Source organism: Dipteris shenzhenensis, chromosome 14 (genome assembly GCF_047967505.1).
Source record: "Dipteris shenzhenensis isolate YYH24624 ecotype China chromosome 14, Dip_SZ_1.0, whole genome shotgun sequence".
NCBI lineage: Eukaryota > Viridiplantae > Streptophyta > Polypodiopsida > Gleicheniales > Dipteridaceae > Dipteris > Dipteris shenzhenensis.
In genome coordinates, this window is record NC_141609.1 from 17,226,562 (window position 1) to 17,250,157 (window position 23,596).

The 23,596-nt window shown below is 47.9% G+C and overlaps 1 protein-coding gene across 5 annotated transcripts; it reads right to left on the minus strand.

Annotated features, from left to right (window-relative positions):
• Positions 1 to 596: 596 nt before the first annotated feature.
• LOC147894273 (Tetratricopeptide repeat (TPR)-like superfamily protein) lies at positions 597 to 23,148 on the minus strand. Of its 5 annotated transcripts, none has more exons than XR_015542158.1 (5): positions 22,747 to 23,148; positions 6,086 to 6,274; positions 1,600 to 2,079; positions 947 to 1,439; positions 597 to 841 (listed from the first exon to the last, which is right to left on the minus strand). XR_015542158.1 is itself a non-coding variant. In XM_087385411.1 (3 exons), exons 1-3 carry the CDS (start codon positions 22,912 to 22,914, stop codon positions 1,771 to 1,773), a joined length of 666 nt encoding a protein of 221 aa, XP_087241537.1. In that variant the 5' UTR covers positions 22,915 to 23,148; the 3' UTR covers positions 597 to 1,770. The 5 variants fall into 5 exon arrangements, 1 of the variants encoding a protein (XP_087241537.1); XR_015542159.1 differs by having other exon boundaries at positions 598 to 841; positions 947 to 1,059; positions 1,379 to 2,079; XR_015542157.1 differs by having other exon boundaries at positions 598 to 841; positions 947 to 1,174; positions 1,379 to 2,079.
• Positions 23,149 to 23,596: the final 448 nt, after the last annotated feature.

Sequence of the window (23,596 nt, forward strand, 5' to 3'; positions counted from 1 at the left end):
TATATAATTTCTCATGTTTTGGGCATTCCTTGACCATTTTCAAATAATTTCATTTTTTGATACACCCATGTCTTTTTCTTTCTTCTCTCTTTTTAAGTTGTTATTACTAATCCTATCTTGCTCCAAATTAATAAAATAATCAATTATATGCTGCTGTTCTTAGATTTTGTTGAACCTCATGACACACAAGTTTACACAAGGTAGATGTGGTCCTATCGCTACACTTAGGGTACATCTTTTTTAACTCAATTGCCATTTCTTTGTCTGAAACACATGGCATATTTTCTTGTATTTACCCACTTAAACTATTTTCCATTTCCAATGATCGAAGCACTCGGCATATCAAGACATCGGATTTCTAGGGATACATAATAATTCAAGATACTTTACGATTAATAACATTGCATGCTGTTTTCAGTGCCATGGTTGACAAATTTATGAACAGCTAACTCATGTTTGTCATGATAAAGTGTGAATGAAATGATGAATATTTGAGACAAGAAATAATAAATTAAAGGATCATTTGAAGCCCATATAAAAAGTATTTACATTCATCCATATTTGGATATTTCAATGCTGTTGAAAAACATGCCCTCTAATATTCTATTTCTTTTGGGCAATTCAATCCAATTTGTATTGTTAAAAGACTGCATTCTTTAGTGCATGTGATAAAGTTGATAGTTAAATCCAAATGAAACAGAAAGAAATATACAGTTATTTCCTTCATGACAATGTTAAAGTAATAATTTGGCCTCCACTTGTAGTAGATCCATGAATTACCTCTGTTCTCACTTATCCGATGAAATGTGGGCATGCTCTTGTAGTTGTTATCAAGATCGAACTGAGGCATATTGAACAACAGCTTCAAATAGATAAGTAATTCAGAAATGCACAAAGAAAACAGCTTCAAATATAAAAGTAATTCAGAAATGCACAAAGAACTTACGAATCCAATCACAACTCGATGTGTGGCATGCAAAAATTGCAACAAAGTGGTAATTGGTATCATTGGCTAAGGATGTAATAACTTTGCAGGCATCAAACCAAATTACTTGCCAGCTGGAAAGATAGATGAGTAACTACAAGGTTTATGTTGCAGAAGGAATAGGAAAAACTGGGCTGGGTAGAATAACATATGTTTCAGTGTTTATGGTAGAGAAGCGAGCCAAAAACTCTGTATTCACAAGATATTAGCACTCTATTAGCCAAAATTTTGACTGTGCAGTGAAAATGGCAAATAAAAACTATGAAGGACCCATCCTCACATAGTTTTCAAACAGCAGAAAAAGGGTCAGTGAATTTCATTTATATTATTAGGACTCTTGCCTGAAAATGGCACGCGTTCCACATACATGGCTCAAAGTAATAATTAGCTCACCCTTATAAAGACGAACTTCCCGCATGGCCTCAAAATAAAAGAGTGGTAGAATATAACAGGCCTGTAAAATAAAAGGTACAACCATTCAGAAAACGTAAGACCAAAACCAATGTCCCATACCAATGTGAGAAATTATCTCTTAGCTTCTTTGAAAGAATGGCCACAGCTGAACAGGAGAATCATGAATATTTACACTCTCCCATTAAGAGCATTTCATACACCTGCAGAACCTCCATTGGGCATAGCTTTTGAGAAAACACCTCCATCAAGAGACCTATATAATAAGTCAATGCAAGGATCATATTTTGACTCAAAAGTTCCATTGTCGCAAATCTTGGTACCCACATTGAGCTCCCATACTCGAAGTACGTGCAGGAAAATAGTATACAATATTATTTCTTATCCATTGCTTTGAGCCCGACAGTTTTCAAACGGAACTTATACTGAGGGGGAGAATCTTCCTCGTCTTCTTCATCATCACTGATGTCGCCTGCAATGCTGTCCCAACGAGAATAATCAAGACCTGAATGCCCCTTAGGTTTTGGTATTGCTTCCCAACCCGTTAGAGGCTCCTCTGGTTCCTGTGGATGCAAAGGTGTAATTGGAGAGGCTAAGGAGGTATCATTTGTTGAAGACTCCGCTTTAGCATCCTCTATATCACTGGGCATCTCATCCTCTGCTTCTGGTATTGGGGCAAGTGACTTGTAAACAAATAGAGGACATCGATCAAAATCTCTCTCTCTCTCTCTCTCTCTCTCTCTCTCTCTCACACACACACACATGCATGCGCACAACTTGTTGAGGAGTCAGACAAACACTTAGAATTTTCCATCAACTAAGTATTGCATAGCACACCATGCTTTTGGACATTTCAGACTAGCTTAGTCATGTTCCCTGTTTGTGTATTGCCTTTTTTCTCTACTTAAAATATGATGGTATGATGGATGACACTGTAAGTAAAGCAGATTTCAGAGTTGGAGTACCTTTCAAAAGCCACTTTTAGGCATTGTACTCTGAATTCATTGCTATCCATGATGGCTCTCTTGGAAGCATAATCGTTGTTCATAGAGATGGATAAGGGTGTAAGGCATGTTATAAAGAAGTTTCCTCTAAAGCCACTTCTAGACAGGAGTACTCCTCTAAAGCCACTTCTAGACCGTGTACTCCAGCTCTTCGCTACCCGTGATAAGTCTATAATAAAGTTTGCCATAGTCTATAGGAACCCTCAGGGCCAACTGTGCTGATAATTCCCTCTTTCTTTTTGCACCCCCCCCGTCCCCCTTCCTTCCCAGCCCACACTGAGCTCAGATCACTGATGCATGACCCTGTTTCTAGTTTCAGTTTGAGTTTTGATACTAGACTCTTGGACCTGTAATAGATCCCCTGCCATTTTTTTATCCAAATGATGTAATTTGACTTGGTCTCAAAGGACTCCTTGGCCTCCCGCAGATGTTGATAAATCTCTCTTTGTCCACACGTACACGTACCATGATTTGCATAGGGATCTTGTCTTTGGTCTTTGCGAGAGTCTCAGTAGCTACAATAATGCATATACTTTATGAGCCGCATTCTTACTGAATCGCAGCTTCGTGCTTGGGCTAAGAAAGTTGCTAGTGCTAATTCTATTTCCTGTTTGATTTTCCTTGGTAAAGGCTTTTACAATGCTTAGTGTGCATCGTCAGATATCCTCCCCAATGTAATTAGTCAAGGTGTGTTTGGGGACAGTTTTCTGGCTCATGTTATGCCATGGGATCCTCGCTTTGATCCAGCTAAAGAATATATGTCCTACTGCGTGGTATGGATTATTGTTAAAGTCTCTTCCGGTTCATTTCTTTCCACATATTCATACTATTGCAGCTTTGCTTGGAAAGGTTCTTCATGTTCCGCAGGAAACTTTTTCATACTGGGAAGAGATGTTCAGGTGTGTATTTTAAGGGATGTGCAAATGCCCATCCCTCCTTATCTGGATATTGGCTTGGATATGTCTTCTCCATATCGTATAGCTCTACAGTTTTCAATGTTCATCCTTTCCAAATACATGTTAAAACTTCGAAAGCTGGTCATTTTGCCCAACAGTGCTCTCCTCAAGGAAATCAAGCTCCTCCTCCGATGCAATCTACAGTACCTTCCAGGTTACCAAAAGTAATGGAAGAAAGTTGAGAGGAAGCCTATTTGTGCTCAAAGGTCATTTGCAATACCTTCTAATCGATTTCAGGTATTGAGCTCACAAGCTACTTGTGAATTGGTGGATCAGGGATCCCCCTTTGTGTAGCTAGTGGTGCCTTCCATTGTCATGGATGCTGGCCTTCAATTCATTAAACCCTATTATAAACATGATTGGTCAATGCGGGAGGGCAGACTTCTTTTTCCAGTTTGTGCCTTCCGCCCTGCAGGATATAAGACAACACATTAGGCATTTAAGGATGGCTCGATTGTTCCAGCCTCCACTCTTTTTGAACTAATGAATATTCCCTTTTCCAAGTTTATACCCTTGCCCCCCTTTTATGAGAACAGGGTTGTGTAACTTTTCTCTTTTGTACTTTTTCGATCATATTACCCAAAAAAGCATGTGTGTGTGCGCACGCACGCACGATGAATATTCCCTTTTGCAAGTTGATACCCTTGCCTCTCTTTTATGAGAAAAGGGTTGTGTAACTTTTCTCTTTTGTACTTTTTCGATCATATTACTCAAAAAAGGTGTGTGCACGCGCGTGCGCGCGCACCAGCTCACGTCATGTGCTCGCTCTATAAAGCATTTCTTTAATGAAAGCCTCTAGGGAGATGTTATTGTCTTATTATTTTATTATTTCTTTTTTGCATCGACACATACCCTCATTCAACTCATCCAAGTGAAACCAAACCCCACAGGGCAGCAGGGAGACATACGTCTCAACCGTCTCATCTACCCATTTTGGGGAAGAGAAGGACGTTATTGTTGGGGACCACTGAGGTGGCCTAAGTCTGCAATAATTTTATAGGAAACCATATATCCCAGAGGGAAGATCAGGAGAGATTCACAGCTAAGAACAAGTGTTTTGAGTCCATTCCCTCTTGATTTTGAGAGAGGAGAATGACAAGCTGGCCTCTCCTATGACTGAATATGAGCTCAACAAGGAACTAGGCCTTCTTCACAATGGGAAATCCCCAGGTTTTGCCAAATTCCCCAATAAATTCTACACCAGTTGTTACCCCTTTTTACGGCCTGACAATTGACCTAGCTAGAATGGCAAACGCTGTTTGGAGATGGAAAACTATCCCAAAAAGTTTGCAAAAGAGTCATCACCTTGCACCCAAAAAGGAGGGAGTCTTCAGTTGAAAGATTTGCTATTTGTGTCCTACAAAATTATTGCCAAAACCAATGCTGAGAGGATGTCCCCAAGGCTAGGTAGAGTCATCAAAAAAACTATGTGGTTTCTTGAAGAGAAGATACATCCTAAACAATGTGTTCCTGGCTTCATATGGCATCCTGGGCCAAAGAAACTAGACAACAAGTGGCCTTCATCAACTTCAACTCACGAAGGCCCACAAATAGGGTGGGGAATTTGGATTCCCTCATCGAGAAGTCTTAGACTTTTTCCAAAACATGAGATCTACAAGCAAGGCTGCCCCTTGGTTCCCCAACGCTCTAGGCTATATGCATAGGCTAACAAATCAAAGCCTTCATGCTCCCCAACTCAAACAAAGAGGCCTTATGATCAGTTGCGGTTCATACCTTTCCAATGCCCAGACATAATAGCATCCTTGCCTCCATGGAGATTATCGCCACCAATTGCTTAGCCAACGGGGGGGCAAGATCAATGATGACAAGACACAATCCATCTTGCTAGTTGTTGTTTCGTGAGAATGGCAAACTATTAGAGGAGAGTGAATAACTTATCTTGGAGCACCCTTCAGCATCAAGTTAGATGAGGCTAAAAGTAGACATTGTTATTACAAGTTCAAGAAAACATTGTGCCTTTTGCATAGCCGGAGTATTCAACTTATCAATTCCATTTTTGAGGCCATCAAAGTCTTTTCTGCAGCTTGTTGGATGCTTGCAGCAGAAGGCTACATTGACGACCAGCAAAGGTGCATTTGTCCTTCCTCTAGAGTAGCAATGATGTTAAGAAGTATAGAACCAAGATGAAGGAAGAGTACTACAAGTTCACCAAAGAAAAAGGGGTATCATTATCAAGACCTGTACCTCCGTCACCATACCACTAGATGGGGAGGGCGAAATTGGACGTGTCTTTAACTTTGTGGTCCAGCAATTCTACCTTTCCATAACAAAAAGGGGTTTTTTTTAGGGGGGAGAGAAGTGGAAAGATTTTCTTCTCTTCCGCCAAGAAAATCAAATCATGGATGGTTTGCTAGGGCTTGGAGTCTGCTATCTTACTCCTTCAATTATCGCCCTAAAAACAATACTAATTAGAGAATGATCTGGACCTAATGGAACAAGCATTAGCAACACACACTTGCCCTAGCAATCTCTCCATGACAAGATGAAGCAGCGTGTTGTGTCTTGTTTAGCTATGTCAGGTGGTCAACCTAACTATGATACTTTGGAGCACCGAGGAACCCTCAAATAATATAAACTTGTGCAGTTGGCAACATTTCAATTGATTTATCAAGATATCATTGCACTAGTTTTGACATCGAAGAAAAAAAAATCATAGGAGATGCAAAAAAGCACGCAAGCAAAACAAATAAGTTAAAATTGTATAATACCATTTGTGTCCTAAGTCGTGCTTGCAAATTACGATAAACTTCTGATGATGGATTAATCTCCAACAACCTGTTTACATCAAAAAGCGCTGAATGATAGTCCTTCATTGCAACTAGAGTTTGTGCACGCAGCATTAGAGCCCCTGTGTGTTTTGCATCCAACTCCAAGACTGCACTACATTCCTCTGCTGCCTGCAAATATTATAACAATATCACTTCAGTTAATAAGAGCAAAGACTACATATAACGGATATTCATCCCAACCATCAAAGCTACATGTTGCCCAATTCACTTTACGTGTTTTCACTTGAAGAGTTGTGTAAGAACAACCTTGTAGCACTCCATTTAATTGGATTGTGATACAAAATGAGAAAATCCAAAGTTAAACGTACCGAGTCCACAAGCGACAACTTTTTTTACCGAAAAAACAGTGCTGATTATGTTACTTCGAAAAAACAAGATACATGGGGTCAGTTTTGCAGCTGACGGGGCTGCGTTCACAAATCAGATGCAGCCCTAAGAGGAAACAAAAAGCTCTCTCTCACGGAGGGATCAGGCGGGTGTGAATAAACAGCCAGAGAGGCGGTGAGTAGCGCCACTGAAGGCCCTGAGAAGTATGCTCGAAGAAGAGACCCTGCGTATCCCAATCTCGGAGGAAACGTCTCCACTTCTCCCGGCCAGCCCGGGAATCCCCCTGGATCTGGTCCCACTGGCCTCTGAGCGTGTGGATAATCTCGCTCCAGATGTCGGCCATGACCTGGGCAGTCGAAAGAGAGGTACCTCCGAGGATCTGTGCGCAGCGCGAGGTCCAAATGTGCCATCCGACGATGCTGCTAATAATCTCCCAGACTGCCTGCCTCACCTGAGATCCTGTGTCCGCCTCTGCCAAGTGCTGCGGGATGCCCTCAAGCGGCCCCCAAGTCCCCTGTGTGATAAGGAACATAGGGTCTTGCGGGCCTGCCTCGAACAACTGGTGATAGCCAGGTGTGGTGCTGCACCAGCAGAACGCGCCCCAGGTGATCAAACCTAACTCCGGTACTGCGCGAGTAAGGATCCCGAAGGCCCACCTCCACATGTCCTGGGCGCGAGTGCAGCTCCACAGGCAGTGCTTTGGTGACTCCTCGTCCTCATGACAAATCTGACAGAGTCCATCCTGACCAATCTGCCGCAACCAGCTCCCCACTGGAAGACCCTTGTGGGCGAGTAGCCAAAGGAAGTAGGAAATCTTCCGCGGCCGCCAGCTCTCCCACAAGGCCTTCCAGAAGGCCTGCAAAAATAGCCTGGAAATACCCTGAGAATACCAACTGGGCCGCTGGGTGGGCGGTCTGCTCTGCATCCTCCCGAGAACGCTCCTGCCCAGTTTCGTGCTGTAAGCGAAGAAAGGGGTGGGCCCCTGGTCTGCCACAACCTGTGGCCATCTCCACTCTTCTGGGTCCCAATCAAGCTCTGACAAGGCCCGCCCCTCCCAAAGCCAGAGGCGCCATAACTGCAGCTGATCCTGCTCTTACTAGGATCGATCCGCCAAACCTTCCCCACGAGGCCTACGACACGAACCCTCTGCCACGAGAGAAGGGGGTCGATGAGCGCACCCTCTCTCCTGAGTCGGCCGTCCCCCAAAACGGCGAAGAAGGAGACAGAGGTGTCGTCCAGCCGGCCTGCAACAACCAGTGGGATGCCACGAGGGGTGAACTGTCCAAGCCAACGGGCATCACCAAGCATGAGGATCTAAATCTCGGGTCGAACCAACCAACCGGCAGGAATCACTCCATCTATCTCTATGCGCCTCGCCTGAGCTCCACGGACACCTCCGGCTGCGACTGCTAGAGCAACGGTCTCCAAGTGTCTGTAAGTGTCTCTCCAAACTCGAAGGGACCAGGCAGGCCCCCGCATCCAGCCGTCCCATGAGATATGGGACCTCTCCCCCAGCTGAAGGCCCAAGGCATCTCTGACCTGATCGTTCCAGATGAGCGGCTGGCGGTCGATCTCCTACTGATTGCTAGGAGGCGACTGGAGGAGACTGAGACGGAGTCGCCTCCAAACCGTAAGCAGGCTACGAATGAACGGGGAGCGGGGGCGGGTAAGCGGTGCAGAGGTGAAGATCCACCTGAGGGACGGTATCCACTCTCCTCCTCGGCGCGGGGTGCAAGAACTGATCCCCTGCTGAAGTAACATCTTCCACGTTTGCCCCCTGGGGTCAAACCGCGGATAACTAACTTGCCCAGCAGGGCCTGACTCTAAAGCTCAGGATCAATGATCCCCAAGCCACCCTCAGCCTGCGAAAGAATGACTGTCAGCCAGGCTACCCTGGCTCTGGTATCTCTGAGACCATCCCCCCCAGACCACAGGAAATTCCGGACCATCCTCCTGAGCTGTGCCACACAGGATCTCGAGAAGCACCAACAAGAGGCCACATACCAGGCCGTGGCCAGGAGAACCTGGTTGACTACAAGAGCACGACCTGCAAGAGAGAGCTTAGCAGTGCTCCAAAAAGCCAGCTTCCGTCGTATGGAATCTAGCACCGAGAGTAACTGCTGAGCTGGCGTGATGTCCAGGCCGACCTGAAAGCCGAGATATCTAGTAGTCTGCCCCCGCGGGATCCATCTGAAACCCAAAAACCTCCCCCACTGTGAGCATGCCCCAGGGTTTGTGAGAAAACCAACTGATTTGTTCCAGTTGATTTTCGCACCGGCTGCCGAACAGAAGACCTCTAAGGCCAACCTCACCCTCTCCAGCATCATCTCATCATCCTGAACGTACAGCGCTGTGTCATCTGCATACTCCGAGTCCAGGAGCTCCGTGTCCTCCCTGATGGGAAGGCGAACACCCCGGATCCATGTCGATCTCGCCCGAAGATAGTACGTCATCGCCTCGGCAAAGAAGAGAAACATGTAAGGAGCGAGTGGGCAACCCTGACGCACTGATCTCTCCAATCGAAATCGCTCTCCCATCCTGCCGCCGATGATGACCTTGCTGGAAGCTGTCATGTATAACGCTGAGATACCCTGAATCCATCCCACTGGGAATCCAAGTCTCTCCAAAGTACCCTCCAGGAAGGACCAGTCCACTCGATCGTAGGCCTTCTCAAAGTCGAGAAGTAGGATGGCTAAGTGCGACCCGCTGTGCTGAGCCCACTCCGTCGCCTCTGCGAAGGTGAAGACATTATCCAGGATACTGCGATCCTGGACAAAGCCTGTCTGAGTGTCATGAATGAGGTCAGGAAGTAGTGGCCGAACTCTGGCGCTGATCATCTTGGCAAGGATTTTATAGGCAGTGGTGAGGAGGGTGATCGGGCGCCACTGACGGATCTCTTGTCGATCTCCTCCCTTCGGGATGAGGCAGATCAATCCCGAAGAGAGGCTCTCTGGCATATATCCGCTACTGAAAATCCTCTGGAGGGCTGCTAGGAGGGGCTGATGGATCTGATCCCAGAAAGAGGTGAAGAAAGCTCTAGAAAGCCCATCCTCACCAGGGCATTTCTGCCCATCGATGGCCATCAAGGCCTCCTGCATCTCGACAGTAGTGAACCGTGCCATCAGCGTCGTCTGCATGCTGGGCTGAACAAGGGCCGGGATGTGCCTCCACACCTCGCGGGAACGTCTAGTGCGGGGGGCAAGCTGCTCCTGCTGGAAAAGAGTCCTGTAGAAGTCGGTAGCCAACCCCAAGACCTCCTCCTGGTCGGTAATGATGTGACCCTCCACTGTCCTAAGACTCCGGAGCTGGTCACCTGCTGCCCTCTGACCATGCGTCCTAAAGAACTCTTTGCTCATCCGGTCGCCCTTTCGAGCCCAGTAGGAGAGGGAGGCGTGATAAGAAAACTCTGAGCGACGCTGGAGAGTCTCCTCAAGAAGGGCTCTGGCTCGAAGGGCCTGGATCCGAAGCTTCTCCGAACCCGGAGCTGCCTGCTGGAACCGTTGAATGGAGGTGAGGTCCCTACGAAGAGCTCTCTCTCTGCCCCACCACTCCTGGCGAACTTGAAGGGCTGCGAGCTGGCAAATCTGGCTGGACTCCTGCAGAGCCTGCGCCACCGACTCTACCAGATCCACGCACTCGCCCCAATCTCTGTCCCAAAGGCTACCGATACTATTGTGCACCTCCTCCCTAGAGAAGATGGAATCAGGAATCCTGCACGAACGGGGAGGAAGGGACTGAGCTGCCGAGTCTAGTGACAAGAGCACTGGGGGCGCGTGGTCGGAAAGCGTCGTCCCTGGCACTACACCCACCTGACCACCTCTGCTGATGGCTCAATCACTGACATAAAATCTATCCAATCTCTCCAGGTGTCTGTCCCCTTCCCTGCGGAAACCCCACGAGAAGTCCAAGCTCCCGTGCCATCGGCGGAAGGACGGGTCTCTCCAGCTGTCCCTACCTCCTGTCGCGAAGAGAAAGGAGTCCCAAGCGGACTGCTCTGCCTGAGCTATACCTGTAAACTCTGGTTCTCTGCCCTGCTGGTCCTCCAAAGTCTCCAGATTGTTGAAGTCACCTCCAACAATCCACAAATCCATGTCTAGGAGAATCTCTGTGAGTGTCCTCCAGAAGGTGGCTCTGCGTCGGAGGTCTGTGGGTGCATAGATGTTGAGGATTCCTATTTTGGAGCCCTCCAACTCTAGGCCAACCCAAAGTGCACGGCCTGGGATCAACGTACCATGGCCAAAAACTCCCTGGGCAATCGACTCGCAAACGGAAGTGCAGACACCGCCACTCCTCCCCTATGCACCGATCGAGGGCTCCCAATAAGTGTGAGAGCGTCCAGGGAGGATCTTCCCGCAGCTACGGGTATGAGCCACTGAAAGCTTATGCTCCTGGAGCAGAAGCATATCCAAGCGACCAATCACTGCTGGTTGAAGTTCCTGTCTCAAGATGAGCTTCCTAGGACCACGGGTGCCAGAAGAATGAAACCCGTTCACGTTCCAGGAGACAAGGTGTAAGCTCATGATGAGGACTGGTAGGCTGCGAACAACTGTCTGCTCGCGGCCGAGGTCGATGAAGAGGCTGGTAGTTCGGAATGAAGGCGCTAACGCTTCTGTGAGGGTTTGGAGGGGGAGGCGGGGTCATCCTGCCCGTTCTTCAAAACTTTTAGCAAAGGTGTGAGGCCTTTGGTGCCATGGACAAACGCTTTCTCGAGCCAACTCGAGATCTCTGAGGTAGTCATCCCGTAGAAGGCGCGAAGTTTCTGTGGTGTCCAGGCTCTGACATCCTGGGGGAGGGGCCACGACAGAGGGGGCCTGAGAATCACAATCAATCTGAAACGCTTGGCGGCGCATCGCCACTGCAGGCGCACGTCACCCTCGGACCACTGGGTCTCGAGAAGCTGTCCACCCGTCGGGCCTATCCAGGAGCAAATCTGAGCGTGCGTCTGCTCTCTGAGAGCCTCCCAGACCGAGTCGTCTGTCCAAATCTCGGTGCCGTCGCTGAGAAAAGTGAAAGCAAAGCTGGGGCCATCCCTTGGGGCCAAGGCTGCGATCTTCCCATCCGCCCCTTTACGGAGCAGAAAGATACTGATGTTGAGGCAAGCTGGGAAGGTCCCGAGGTCGGCCACATCCAAGTAATCCCAGGGACCGGACCTGTAGAAGTCGCGAGGGAGCTATCTCTCCTGGAGCTGAGGTCCGCCAGAATCTGCAACTGAGGGGGCCGGGCTAGCAGACAAGGAAGGCTGCTCCAGGGGTGGTGCAGTCTCGGGGTGCCCTGCCTGGGGTGAGGAAGGGGAAGGAGGCTGTGGAGCAGGAGACACAGACTCCACGGAAGCGACTAGCGAGGGGGCCGGAGGTGGGGGAGTGGGGGCTACACGCCGCTGAGAAACCACCGGTGAAGCTGACACTGCGGAAAAGCTGAGAGGAGCGGGGGAGGAGGGATGGGGTTGGGGCTGGGACTGGGGCTGAAGAGGAAGAGGTGGGGGTTGATGCTGAGGGTCGGAAGAAGGGGACTGCAGCTGGGGTAGGGGCTGGGGCTGGGTGGGGGGGAGCTCGGGATCGGGAGAGAGAGGGACCTGAGGTTGCGGAGGGCGGGTTACAGACGAAGAGGAAGCTCTCCCTAGACCCTGGGGCGGCTGCCTGTCAGGTCTCTGAGGCACTGCTGCAGGCTGGGTAACCTCTGCCTCCTTGCCTTTGTCAGAAGTCTTCTTATTCTTTCCTCTTTTTCTTCTGACCTCGGTCCAACCGCCAGCCACCTCTGGACCGGACTCCGGCTGCCTCTGCTCTGCCTGACGTGGCTGCCTAGAGGGAGGGGGAGGGGGCTGCGGGGGGAGGGGGGGCGGGGGAGGCCGAGAGGGGCTGGAGAAGTGCGGACAAGCAGCAGCCAGGTGCCCAAAGCCATGACACCTCAGACACTGGCCTGGCTGTCCTATGACTACCATGCTCTGAGTAATGCTGCCAGCATCTGTCACAATCTCAATCACTGCAGGGAGGGACGCAGGATCTGCCACAGCCACACGGACTCTGGGAGCTCCTGCCGCAGCAACCGCGTCGACAAAAGTGTCATGCATCACCCAGCCAAAGTGGGAACCCACGTCCCTGACTATCGGCCGCAACTCAGCCGCAAGGCCTGGAAATACTAGCGTCACTGGGTGGCGAGGTATGCGGTAACGAGCATCAAAGTCCGCTGCGCTGAATCCTCGGTACCAAGGGACTATCATGATGATCTTTCCATCCACAGATGTGGGGGAACCAGCAATCAGGTTGCTCGCAGCTTTCGCAGTGGAGAGTTTAAGCCAAAAGATGCCCCTTCCCATAAGGGCCACCTCCTCCATGTGGCTATCCTCTAGCATAAGAGTGGATTGAAGCCAATCCCTGATGGCTGGTCTGGAGGGAGAGTCTCCAATGACTCTGCCATAGACTGAAGTGTGGGCAAAGTCATTGGCAACCTGTTGTACCCGGGACGATTGTTGCTCTGTCAAGATCACGCGGTAGGCTTCTGGAGAGGGGGGGTCCGGCTGGGCCTCCGGTTCCGGGCAGGTAGCCGCCATACCGCCAAGACAGACTGCGAGAACTCCGATGAGGAAGAGGCTGCCACCAAAAAGGGGGAGGGGCTAGACGAGGGATGGAGCCTGGGTGTGGATGAGGAAACACGCTTTCTGGTGAACTCACGAGTGAGTTCTTAGAGAAAGGGGAGTATGTCATGTGCATGGTGTACCTAGGGTTGGATAGCAGGTGAACGTGGGTTACGAGATAGCATAGGGCTGGATGGCTATTTTTAGCCGAGATTGCTATATATAGAGATTAATTCGTGTTTAGTTCTCGCTTTATATGGAGGGAGCTATTCATAGCATTGTGCTATCTATAGCGGGTTTCCTTCTATATAGAGGGAGGGCCAGTGCTATTGTGCAGATCAGTTGAGCACTCCTCAACTGATGGATGGGGCTTGGTCCCAGGCCGGGACTCTGGCCATCTACATGGCGGATCATAGGTGGTGTATCGAAGGTCCTCTAGACGGGCTCAGGTGGTATGGGACGCCTGGGTTAGATACGGGCCTATGGATGAGTCAAGCTGTACAGCCCACATGCTCGGGGGTGGTCGGGAGGATCAAGGTGCCTGTGCTATGATTCTGGTTGGATTGAGGACGAGTTTCTAGGTCAGTGATAGGGTCAGATCTTGCGGGGTCGTGTCATTAGTGAATAAAAGAAAAGAAAGGCTTCAGTACATCAAGGTAGAGAGGGGAAAAGAAAAAGCAACATGAAGCTGCACACGGCAATTGGACCAGGGGGTTCCTTATCTTTTTTAATTCAATTTTGTTGGAGATCTAGCAGCAAAGAAATTTTTGTAAGGCTGATTGTAATGAACCATTTATGTATATTGACAAGTTGCCGACATAGGTATGTCATTCCCCACTACAAAGGGTTCATCATATCATGCTCATCTGCAAAGATATACCCATTGTTGGGCACTGATGCTGTCAGTGGAGATTTTATTGTAGCTTGTCCCTCTATACATGATGAATTTTCTGGTCTTTGGGTGACTATCATGAGGTTGAAACCACTGTCATTGTTTTCTTTATATAGAGTGAGTTTGGGCATGTTCCTAGATTCATTTGTTTTTGTTGGATTGCATATTTCACCTTGTGGATTTTTTGTCCGACGTTGCAGCCTGCTGATATAGCGATTAAGATTCTGTGGGCCCCGTAATCCAATATGCTTTCCCTTTTGGGCTTCTGAGCCAAACGTTCTTCAATTGCTACTTGGACAAAGATCTGAATCTGTTGGGCATCATTGCCATCATGCTTGATGGAGTGAAAAATGCATCCAACCATATCCCTGTGAGCTGGGTGTGAGAAGAAGATTGTGTCTCCTGTAGTTGAGAGGACTTTCTACGCAGGCCTCACAATCACACTTGTCTCTCTCTTCTTTGGCTTGCCAATCCAGATGGCTATGCTTTGCACTGTCAGGCATCGTGTTCTAGTTGCATCTGCACCTGTTGGTGACAAAAATCAATCATATGTTTGCTTTTGGTAATTGCCATCATGCTTGACAACCACACACGATAAACTTGCCTAGGAGGAAACGTGTATACCTCTGGATCAATTGCAGCTGAACCTCAAAGTACAAAAGGATAGTTATCTCCCTTCCTCTTGAGAGAAGCCTTTCCAGGCTAACCACTTAGGAAGGTTGGATTTCCTATAGAAGCTTTAGATTTTGATAAATAATCGGCATAGATCTGAGCAAATCTAATAGCTTCTTCCAAAGAATTTGGGCATTCCTATGTTCTTCAACCTTTGGCATGTACAAAACCTTAAATTTGTCTTTAAGGCCATATACAAAACCCCTCATCTTGATTCTTATGGAACTCAATGAGGTCTTCGATCTTAAGAATGGTCTCACGACAGATGGCAATATACTGATCAGGGGGACATCTCTATACTCGAAGAATCCCATATCATCCATGACTTTCTCTTGTTCATCCTGCTCTGTGAGAAAGGTCCAACCAAGTATGAGGAATTTGCCTACTATCTTGCAAGTTCATCCACCATTTATAGGATTCACTGCCCAAAGATAAACTTAGCTTCCATTCCTGACATCTCAAAAGGGGTAGATTACAATCTATGGGAATGTTTCAATTTGAGCAGAAAGGTATAAAGTGTATCTTTGTTTCTATCCTTCCCATGAAATAATGGTGATTTGACAAACTATTTGTAAGCATTGCTGCAACTACTTGACATAGAGGTATTCTCACCATTAGGCAACAATGGTGGACTCCTAGACGCAGATGCTCGAGCTGAGACTATGCGCCCTATGCAACATGCAGGGTGTGGAATGTTAATGAGATGTCCCACATACTATGAGATTTTTTATGATGCCATTGTCTCTTCAAGCATGGGTTCCAAGATATGAGTCGACTCATTGACTACCTGTATCAATGATGTGCTGCTTTTTTCATATCTTAGATCAGAAGACATAGGTGGCACTCATACAGTCAGCAACAGAACAGGGCTCAAAGCCAGCATAGAATCATAGACCTTTCTTTGCAGAGAGGGAGCCTATACTAAGTGACCATCCCAGGACACAGAGCCCCGAGCCTACTCTTCATAGTTGCTGGACCAGTAGGAGAACATCCACAGGACCAGCAAGCAAGCGACAATTTCAGGGCACTATGCTAGTGTTAGAAAACAGAAGGAAAGAATCACTCTAACCTCCAGCCAAGATCTCTCCCGCTCTAGCAACACTCAACTCAGATAACTGATCACAGATACAATACTCACTCAGAGAAAACTTAGGCAGAGAGAGAATATATTCATCCACCGGATGGTGGGCAGAAAACTGGCTCCAGGAGAGCAATACAAAACTCAGCCAAGTGCTGAGACAAACTGCAGGAATTCTCTCTGTCAGAAGATGCCAAATCTGAGTGCACAGCACAGCCTAAAACAGAGGCTTTCTGTCCTGCACTGGATGGCTGAATGAAGGGAAGTGTGGGCCTTTTATAGGCACTGCCCAGGCCTGTTGGTCTGGCCGACCAGCAGGGTCGGTTCCCTGACTGGGGACCGACCAGGTCAGTCTGTAAAACCGACCAGGGTCGGCCCTGGTCGGTGGCCCTGGTTGGACCGACTGGTCCTGCAACAGGCCCCTATAAAAGGGTGCCCTGTGCAGCCAGTCCATTGCATCTAGGAAGGCCTGGAGCCCCCCCCAAAACGTTGCTGTTTGCTGAGTCTCTCTTTCCCTTCCCTCCTTACCCTCACTGCCCCCTTGTCCCCACAAAACGGGGGCTCACAGGTGGGAACAGTGAGTCTCTAACACCCCCCCTCAATGTCACAACTGTGGGCCAATCCCCATGCGTTTGATGAGGTGCTCCATCTGTTCTCGAGGGAGTGCCTTCGTGAAAAGGTCGGACAAATTGTCGGTGGTCGGGCAGTAGATAAGCTCGATCACGTCGTCGATGATGAGCTCTCGAACAAAATGATAATGAACTTCGATGTGTTTGGTCCGCGCATGGTACAATGGATTCTTTGCAATAGCTATGCAACTCTGATTGTCGCACATCAGCACTGTCGCATTCTCCTAACACACATCCATGTCCTCCAGAATCCACCGCAACCACAATGTCTCACAAGCGGCTGTACACGCGGCTCTGTACTCTGCCTCTGTAGATGAAAGGGATACTGTGGGTTGCTTCTTACTTAGCCAAGAGATGGCTCCAGATGCAAGTAAGAAACAATATCCTCTCGTCGACCTTCTGGTGTCCACATCACCTGCCCAATCACTGTCACAGAACCCACCTAGTTCAATGCCTTTGGTGTAGCTGATCCCAAAGGTGCAAGTACCCTTCAGATACCTCAGCACACGTAAACCTGCATTCCAATGATTCTTCCTGGGAGAAGCAGAAAACTGACATAATAGCCCAACTGCATAACAAATATCAGGGCGCGTATTGGTAAGGTAAAGCAAACTTCCTACCAATCGTCGATACAAAAGAGTATCAACCAGCTGCGATGTGTCGTGAACACTTGGCTTCAGCCCGACCTCCATGGGAGTTAATGCTGTTCTGCAATCCTCCATCTGAAATCTCTTCAGAATTTCTCTGCAATATTTCTCCTGTGAAATGAAGATCCTGTCTTTAGCCTGCTTTACTTCAATCCCAAGGAAGTAATGTAATAACCCAAGGTCAGTCATCTCAAACTCAGACGTGAGTAGCTCCTTGACCTGTGAAATCTTCTTGACATGATCACCTGTCAAGATAAGATCATCAACATAGAGGATGAGGACCAATCGCAATCCCTTCTCAATGAACAAGTAAAGGTTTGCCTCGGAAGGACTCCGACTGAGCCCAATCTTCTGAAAGAATATATCAATCCTTTGGTACCAAGCTCTGGGGGCCTGTTTCAGCCCGTATAACGCCTTCTTCAACCTGCAGACCTTTAATGGGGACACTGGATCCTGAAAGCCCGGTGGCTGTTCCACATATACCTCCTCCTCCAGGGTTCCATTAAGGAATGCGGACTTCACATCCATTTGAAAAATAGGCCACTGGAATTGGGCAGCAAGGGCAATCACTGTCCGGATAGTAACCATGCGGGCTGTGGGAGCAAAAGTTTCATCAAAATCCATGCCTTCAGTTTGAGCAAAACCTTTCACAACCAACCTGGCTTTATACTTATCCAAGATGCCGTCAGATTTGTATTTGAGTTTGTATACCCACTTAGTGCCGATGACTTTCCGTCGAAGGGGCCTGGCCACTAAGTCCCATGTATGGTTCTTCAGAATAGCATCCATCTCTGCCTGCATGGCAGCTGCCATTCGGGATTGTCTTTTGCCTCTGCAAAGGTTCTTGGCTCAACAATCTGAGCCACCAAAGCAACATTCACGGATGGGGTCTTTTGAAGACGTTGAGACTGACGCAATCCGGAACTACTACTCTCAGGTAATGAGGTGACACGAGACTCGTCCAATGCCCGTAGGTACCATTGGGGCAACTTTTTCTGCTTCTCTGTGGGAGGAGGAACGGGAACTTCTACTGGAACATCCTGCTCTTCCTGAGTATCGAGTGAAATATCAGCTTTTGATTGGGTAACCTCTTGAATGGTCAATCTGGGACGGGGTGGGATCGGGGGTTGAACAATCTCCTCCTCCTCGATCTGAGGCTCCTCCTGGGGTTCAGGTTCTTTTTCCGCGAAGACAACATCACGACTGATGAGTATTTGCTTCTTTACTAGATCGAAGAGGCGGTAGGCCTTGGATTCTTCACTATACCCAACAAAGATACATGGTCTGCTTCGTGAATCAAGCTTGGTCCTATCTTCCTTGGGCACATGCACCCACACGTTAGAACCAAAAATGCGGAGATGAGAAATAGAGGGCTTCTTACCATAAAATGCCTCATATGGAGTCTTGTCCTTGATGGCCTTCATCTTGGTCCGGTTGAGAATGTGTACCGCTGTATTGATAGCTTCACTCCAATAGGCTTTAGAAAGATTTCTCCCTCGGAGCATAGCAAGCCCTGTCTCAATGGTGGTTCTATGCTTTCTCTCGGCTACCCGTTTTGCTGAGAAGTATGTGCTGTGGTGAGTTGTCGCTTGATCCCATGCTTGCGACAAAATGTATTAAACTCACTTGAGATGGATTCTCCCCCCCTGTCTGTGCGAAATGTCTTGACATCTTCCCCCGTCTCCTTTTCAACTCTAGCCTTCCAGTCTTTGAATTTCTCAAAAGCCTGAGACTTTTTAGCCAAACAATATACCCAAGTCATTCTACTGAAATCATCCACAAAGAGAAGTGAATACCTGGATCCTGCCCATGATATCCTGCCCATGATGCAGTAGACATTGGACCACAAATGTCGGCGTGAACCAACTCAAGTGGTTTGCTGGCCCGAAACGAAGCTTCTTGTGGGAACTTATCCCTGTGCTGCTTGCCTTCAAGACAAGCCCTACAGACATCATCCTTGCCTGTAATTGGTGGAAGTCCATCCACCATCTCAGCCAAGATTCCATAGCTGACGTGACCGAAGCGCTCATGCCAAAGTTTGGACTTTCCGTGATCATCATGAACCAACATTGCACTGAGACGATACAGTCCATTCTCTTCAACACCCTGTGCCACCACTTGCCCACTCCCTTTGGATGTCACGGTAACCTTGCCATCTTGAAAAAGAACTGCCATGTTGTTTTTGTCCATCTGACTTACAGATAGTAAATTCTTGCAAAGGTCGGGTACATAAAGTACTCCAGAGATATCCTTCTCCTCACCCGCCGTGGTAATGAAAGGAATGCTACCTATGCCCTTCACAGGACATGTCCGGCTATCCCCAACAGAAACTTTGGAATCCGGGTGTGTACTGTCCATGGTTTTGAACCACGTCCTTCTGTTGGACATGTGCTTAGAAGCACCGCTGTCAACATACCAACCTTCTTTACCTTCACTAACTGCATAAGCTGAACAATGTTCACTGAGTGAGAATAACTGACCAGTTGTCACATTGGCACAATCACTCTTAGGCTCTTCTTTGTTTTTGGCTTCTCTTTTCTGCTTTTGATCCGCCGCCTTCTTCCGGCATTCTTTGGCAGAGTGGCCAAGCTTTTCACAGTAAAAGCACTTCATTTTCTTCTTACGTTCAGCGTCCTCTGATTTCTTGGAATCCTTTGACTTGCCTTTGCCAGGCTTGTCTTTGGCAACCAATGCCTTTTCGTCGGTTTGCGTAAAGAGTTTCTCTCGGGCCTCCTCCTGAAGTAGGAGTGGACAAAGCTCCTCAAAGTTGATTGGCTTTTTCCGATGACCCGCAGTGACCGTAGTCACAAAACTTTTGAAACTCCGTGGCAACTTGTGGAGTGTGAGTAATGCTAATTGACTCGAGTCCACCTTCTGACCAACTGCTGCGAGCTGGTCCCGCACAACTTTCACCTTCATCAGATGATCATGAACACTATCACCCTCATTCATATCAAGGTTATAAAGCTGATGCTGCAATGTGATGATACGAGCTGTATTATCGGTTTCATACAGCTCCTTCAGTATGGTCCACGCCTCTGAAGACGTTTCTGCCAACTGGATATGAGGAATAACAGAATCTGCTGTCGTGCCTATAAGCATTGCTAAGGCCTGAGCATCCCTCTCCTCCCATGCACAGAGTTCATCTGCATCTGCTTCAGCTAGAACTTCACCTCTCTTGTCCACAATATCCTCCGGCTTTTCTTCAGTCCCATTGACAATCTTCCACAACCTCCGTGCCAACAGATGGCTTCGGATCTTGACTTTCCAGATTGGAAAGTTTGTACCATCAAGCTTTCCAGCTTCACCGAAATTAGGGATAATTGAAGAAGGAAGATGACTGGAGAAGGAGGAAGGACGAGCAATGGATGTAGAGGCTTCTGATCGCTGATCTATCTCGGTGAATAGCTACAGAACTTGAAAAACTGAAACAGAAATAAATGAACTGACCTTCTGTACTGAACTGAGCTGAAAACAGAGTTGCCTTACAGCCAAGGAACTCCTTCCTTCAGAGAGTGTTATTGATGAGGAAGAGTCGAGAGCCTATGGCTCTGATACCATGTTAGAAAACAGAAGGAAAGAATCACTCTAACCTCCAGCCAAGATCTCTCCCGCTCTAGCAACACTCAACTCAGATAACTGATCACAGATACAATACTCACTCAGAGAAAACTTAGGCAGAGAGAGAATATATTCATCCACCGGATGGTGGGCAGAAAACTGGCTCCATGAGAGCAATACAAAACTCAGCCAAGTGCTGAGACAAACTGCAGGAATTCTCTCTGTCGAAAGATGCGAAATCTGAGTGCACAGCACAGCCTAAAACAGAGGCTTTCTGTCCTGCACTGGATGGCTGAATGAAGGGAAGTGTGGGCCTTTTATAGGCACTGCCCAGGCCTGTTGGTCTGGCCGACCAGCAGGGTCGGTTCCCTGACTGGGGACCAACCAGGTCAGTCTGTAAAACCGACCAGGGTCGGCCCTGGTCGGTGGCCCTGGTTGGACCGACTGGTCCTGCAACAGGCCCCTATAAAAGGGTGCCCTGTGCAGCCAGTCCATTGCATCTAGGAAGGCCTGGAGCCCCCCCCAAAACGCTGCTGTTTGCTGAGTCTCTCTTTCCCTTCCCTCCTTACCCTCACTGCCCCTTGTCCCCACAAAACGGGGGCTCACAGGTGGGAACAGTGAGTCTCTAACAGCTAGCCATCACGGCATCAAGCTGCTTCCTGACAACCACAGGTATAGCCCACAGAGCGGAACATAGGATGACAGTGGAGATCTCAGACATGCTAGGACACTCATGGGCCCCAGCCACGCCCACGTGCAGCTCAGATCAATCATGACAGATCCAATACAGGGCCCAAATACCTGAGGTGATGTTTTCTTCTATAGTTTCCCTTTCGCTACATTTGTCAGCTTTTGGGTCTCATAGGCCTTTTTGGTCTTCTGTGGTTTTTTATTAACATCCTTTTCAGCCCTGTTGAATCTTTGTATGCTATTTTGGTCTCATGGGCCTTTTTGGTCATCTGTAGTTTTTAATTAACATCCTTTTCAGCCCTGTTGAATCTTTGTATGCTTGAGAAGATTCACCTTACCTTCGATTCATAACCAGGCTCACAAAATGCACATTTTATCTTGAAATAATTCATTAAAACTCCTTGTACAAATGCTCCTCCTTCAAATCAACAAACATCCCTCATTCACAGCATTTTTACACTGCTTTAAGACGGTTTGTAGATGGCGACCAAAGTGGTGGTTGGTGGAACACGGTGCTCGCCCATCACTAGGCGTAGATGTTCCATGCCGTGATGGTGTGTGGACCCATGGCATGGAACATCTGGGTTGCGTACTGCAGCGTAGTAATGGGTGAGCACCGTGTTCCACCAACCACCACTCTGGTCGCCATCTACAAAGTATTATCTACACCCTGCGAGCCACGTGGGAGGGCCCATCTTCAGTTTCGAGAGCGACTGCCAAAAGGCGGGGCATGGTCTGCAGGCATTTTTTTACATTTTTACACCGCAAGGGATTCACTCACTGTATAGTCCTCCTCCTTAGCTGTTGGCCCCTTTTCCAAAGACTCCTTGGGTAGTGAGCTGGGTTCTCTTGAAACAGGCTGGTCTTCTTGCAACCAATCGTTTATGATTTTGTCTCCCATGGTCAGTGCCTTAGGGATAGCTGACCTTTATGGTTGATTTTCTCAAGCATTAATAGAAGTTTCCTTTCTTTGAAAAAAAGAAAAAAAGACACGCACACTTTACTATGTACATCATGCCTTGTGATGCTGGGGTTGAGCTGTGTTTAGAATCCGCACAACATATTTGCAGTGAAATCGTACTGTGGTTGGAACCAAGGTAGGCAAATTTGTAATATATAGACGCTGCGAAAGAGAGCTGCACCGTCTTCGAAGACTCACCTGGTGAAGATGTTTAGAAGATTGTTCCAGCTATTTCTGTGATATTCTATTTTGGCACGTTCAACGCTAAGCGAAATTTTAATGAAGTATTGAGATGCATCTGCAATACACGTCTAAGCGCAATTTTGTTCGCTTGTGGGAAATAGAACGTTTGAACCAAAGCGAACCCAATGCATCTCCTTTAAATTTGCTACCGCTGTTTTGCAAGAACCTTCCACATTTCTACTCATTAGAAGTCAAAATGATTTGACAAAGCGATCAAAATTCTGGTAGCAAGGCTTCTGCAGTAATGGCGTGCCCTTAGGAGCCCAAAACAGAGATTGTGAAGAATCATGGAGGTTTTGTCCAACGAACCTTTTTGAAGCTACGCAATTTGAGATGGCAGGCAGCCCGATTGCTGTGCAATGCGATTTTGTGCGGTAGAAGCTTTGCGGAGGCGAGAGCGTCACTGTAGAGCTGCAGAGCCTCTTCGAACTTCCCGTCTCTATATTTCTGATGGGCTCGTTCAGTTCTGGAACCCATGGCGGGCGATATTTCCTTGAGAAAGAAGCAAAGTCAACAAGAGCTGAAGGGGAAAGAGCTAAAGTGCAACGAAGGCATCTCCATTTCGCTCAAGGGGTGGGATTGATGCGCAGGGATTGCTGCAAGAGCAAATGGAAGCAGGCATGTGCTCTGAAGAATCAATCGGAGCAGGCGTGAAGAGCATGCTTAAAATGCTGTGCTAGACAGAAAGAGAGATGATGATGATAGATGATGATGATGATGATGATGATGATGATGATGTCGGCCTTCCCTGAAGCTCTTATCCACTATATTTGAACCATACACTATCTCACAGACGGGCTTGCAGGCCAGTTCTCTTTCTCCAAACACTTTGCATGACTTTTGCCATTCATCCGGCCTGCCCAAAAGGTTGATGGAAAAATTTCCTCGAGGCGAAAGTAGCAGCAAACAAGCTCAAGACAATCGAGGAGCAAGGGTGCAGCTTCGGAGCATGGAGGTAGAGAGTGGGGTGAAGCTTGAGAGAGAGAGAGAGAGAGAGAGAGAAGGGAGTGAAATAGTAAATTGAACTTGACTAATAGTGAAATAGGAAAGTCTAACTTTGACCAATAGTCCCTGTGGACAAACCCCAAGCTAAATTGACTCCCAACCAAACCAAGGAGGGGCCAACCCCAAAATGCATTTGGAGTTATGAGAGCCTCCG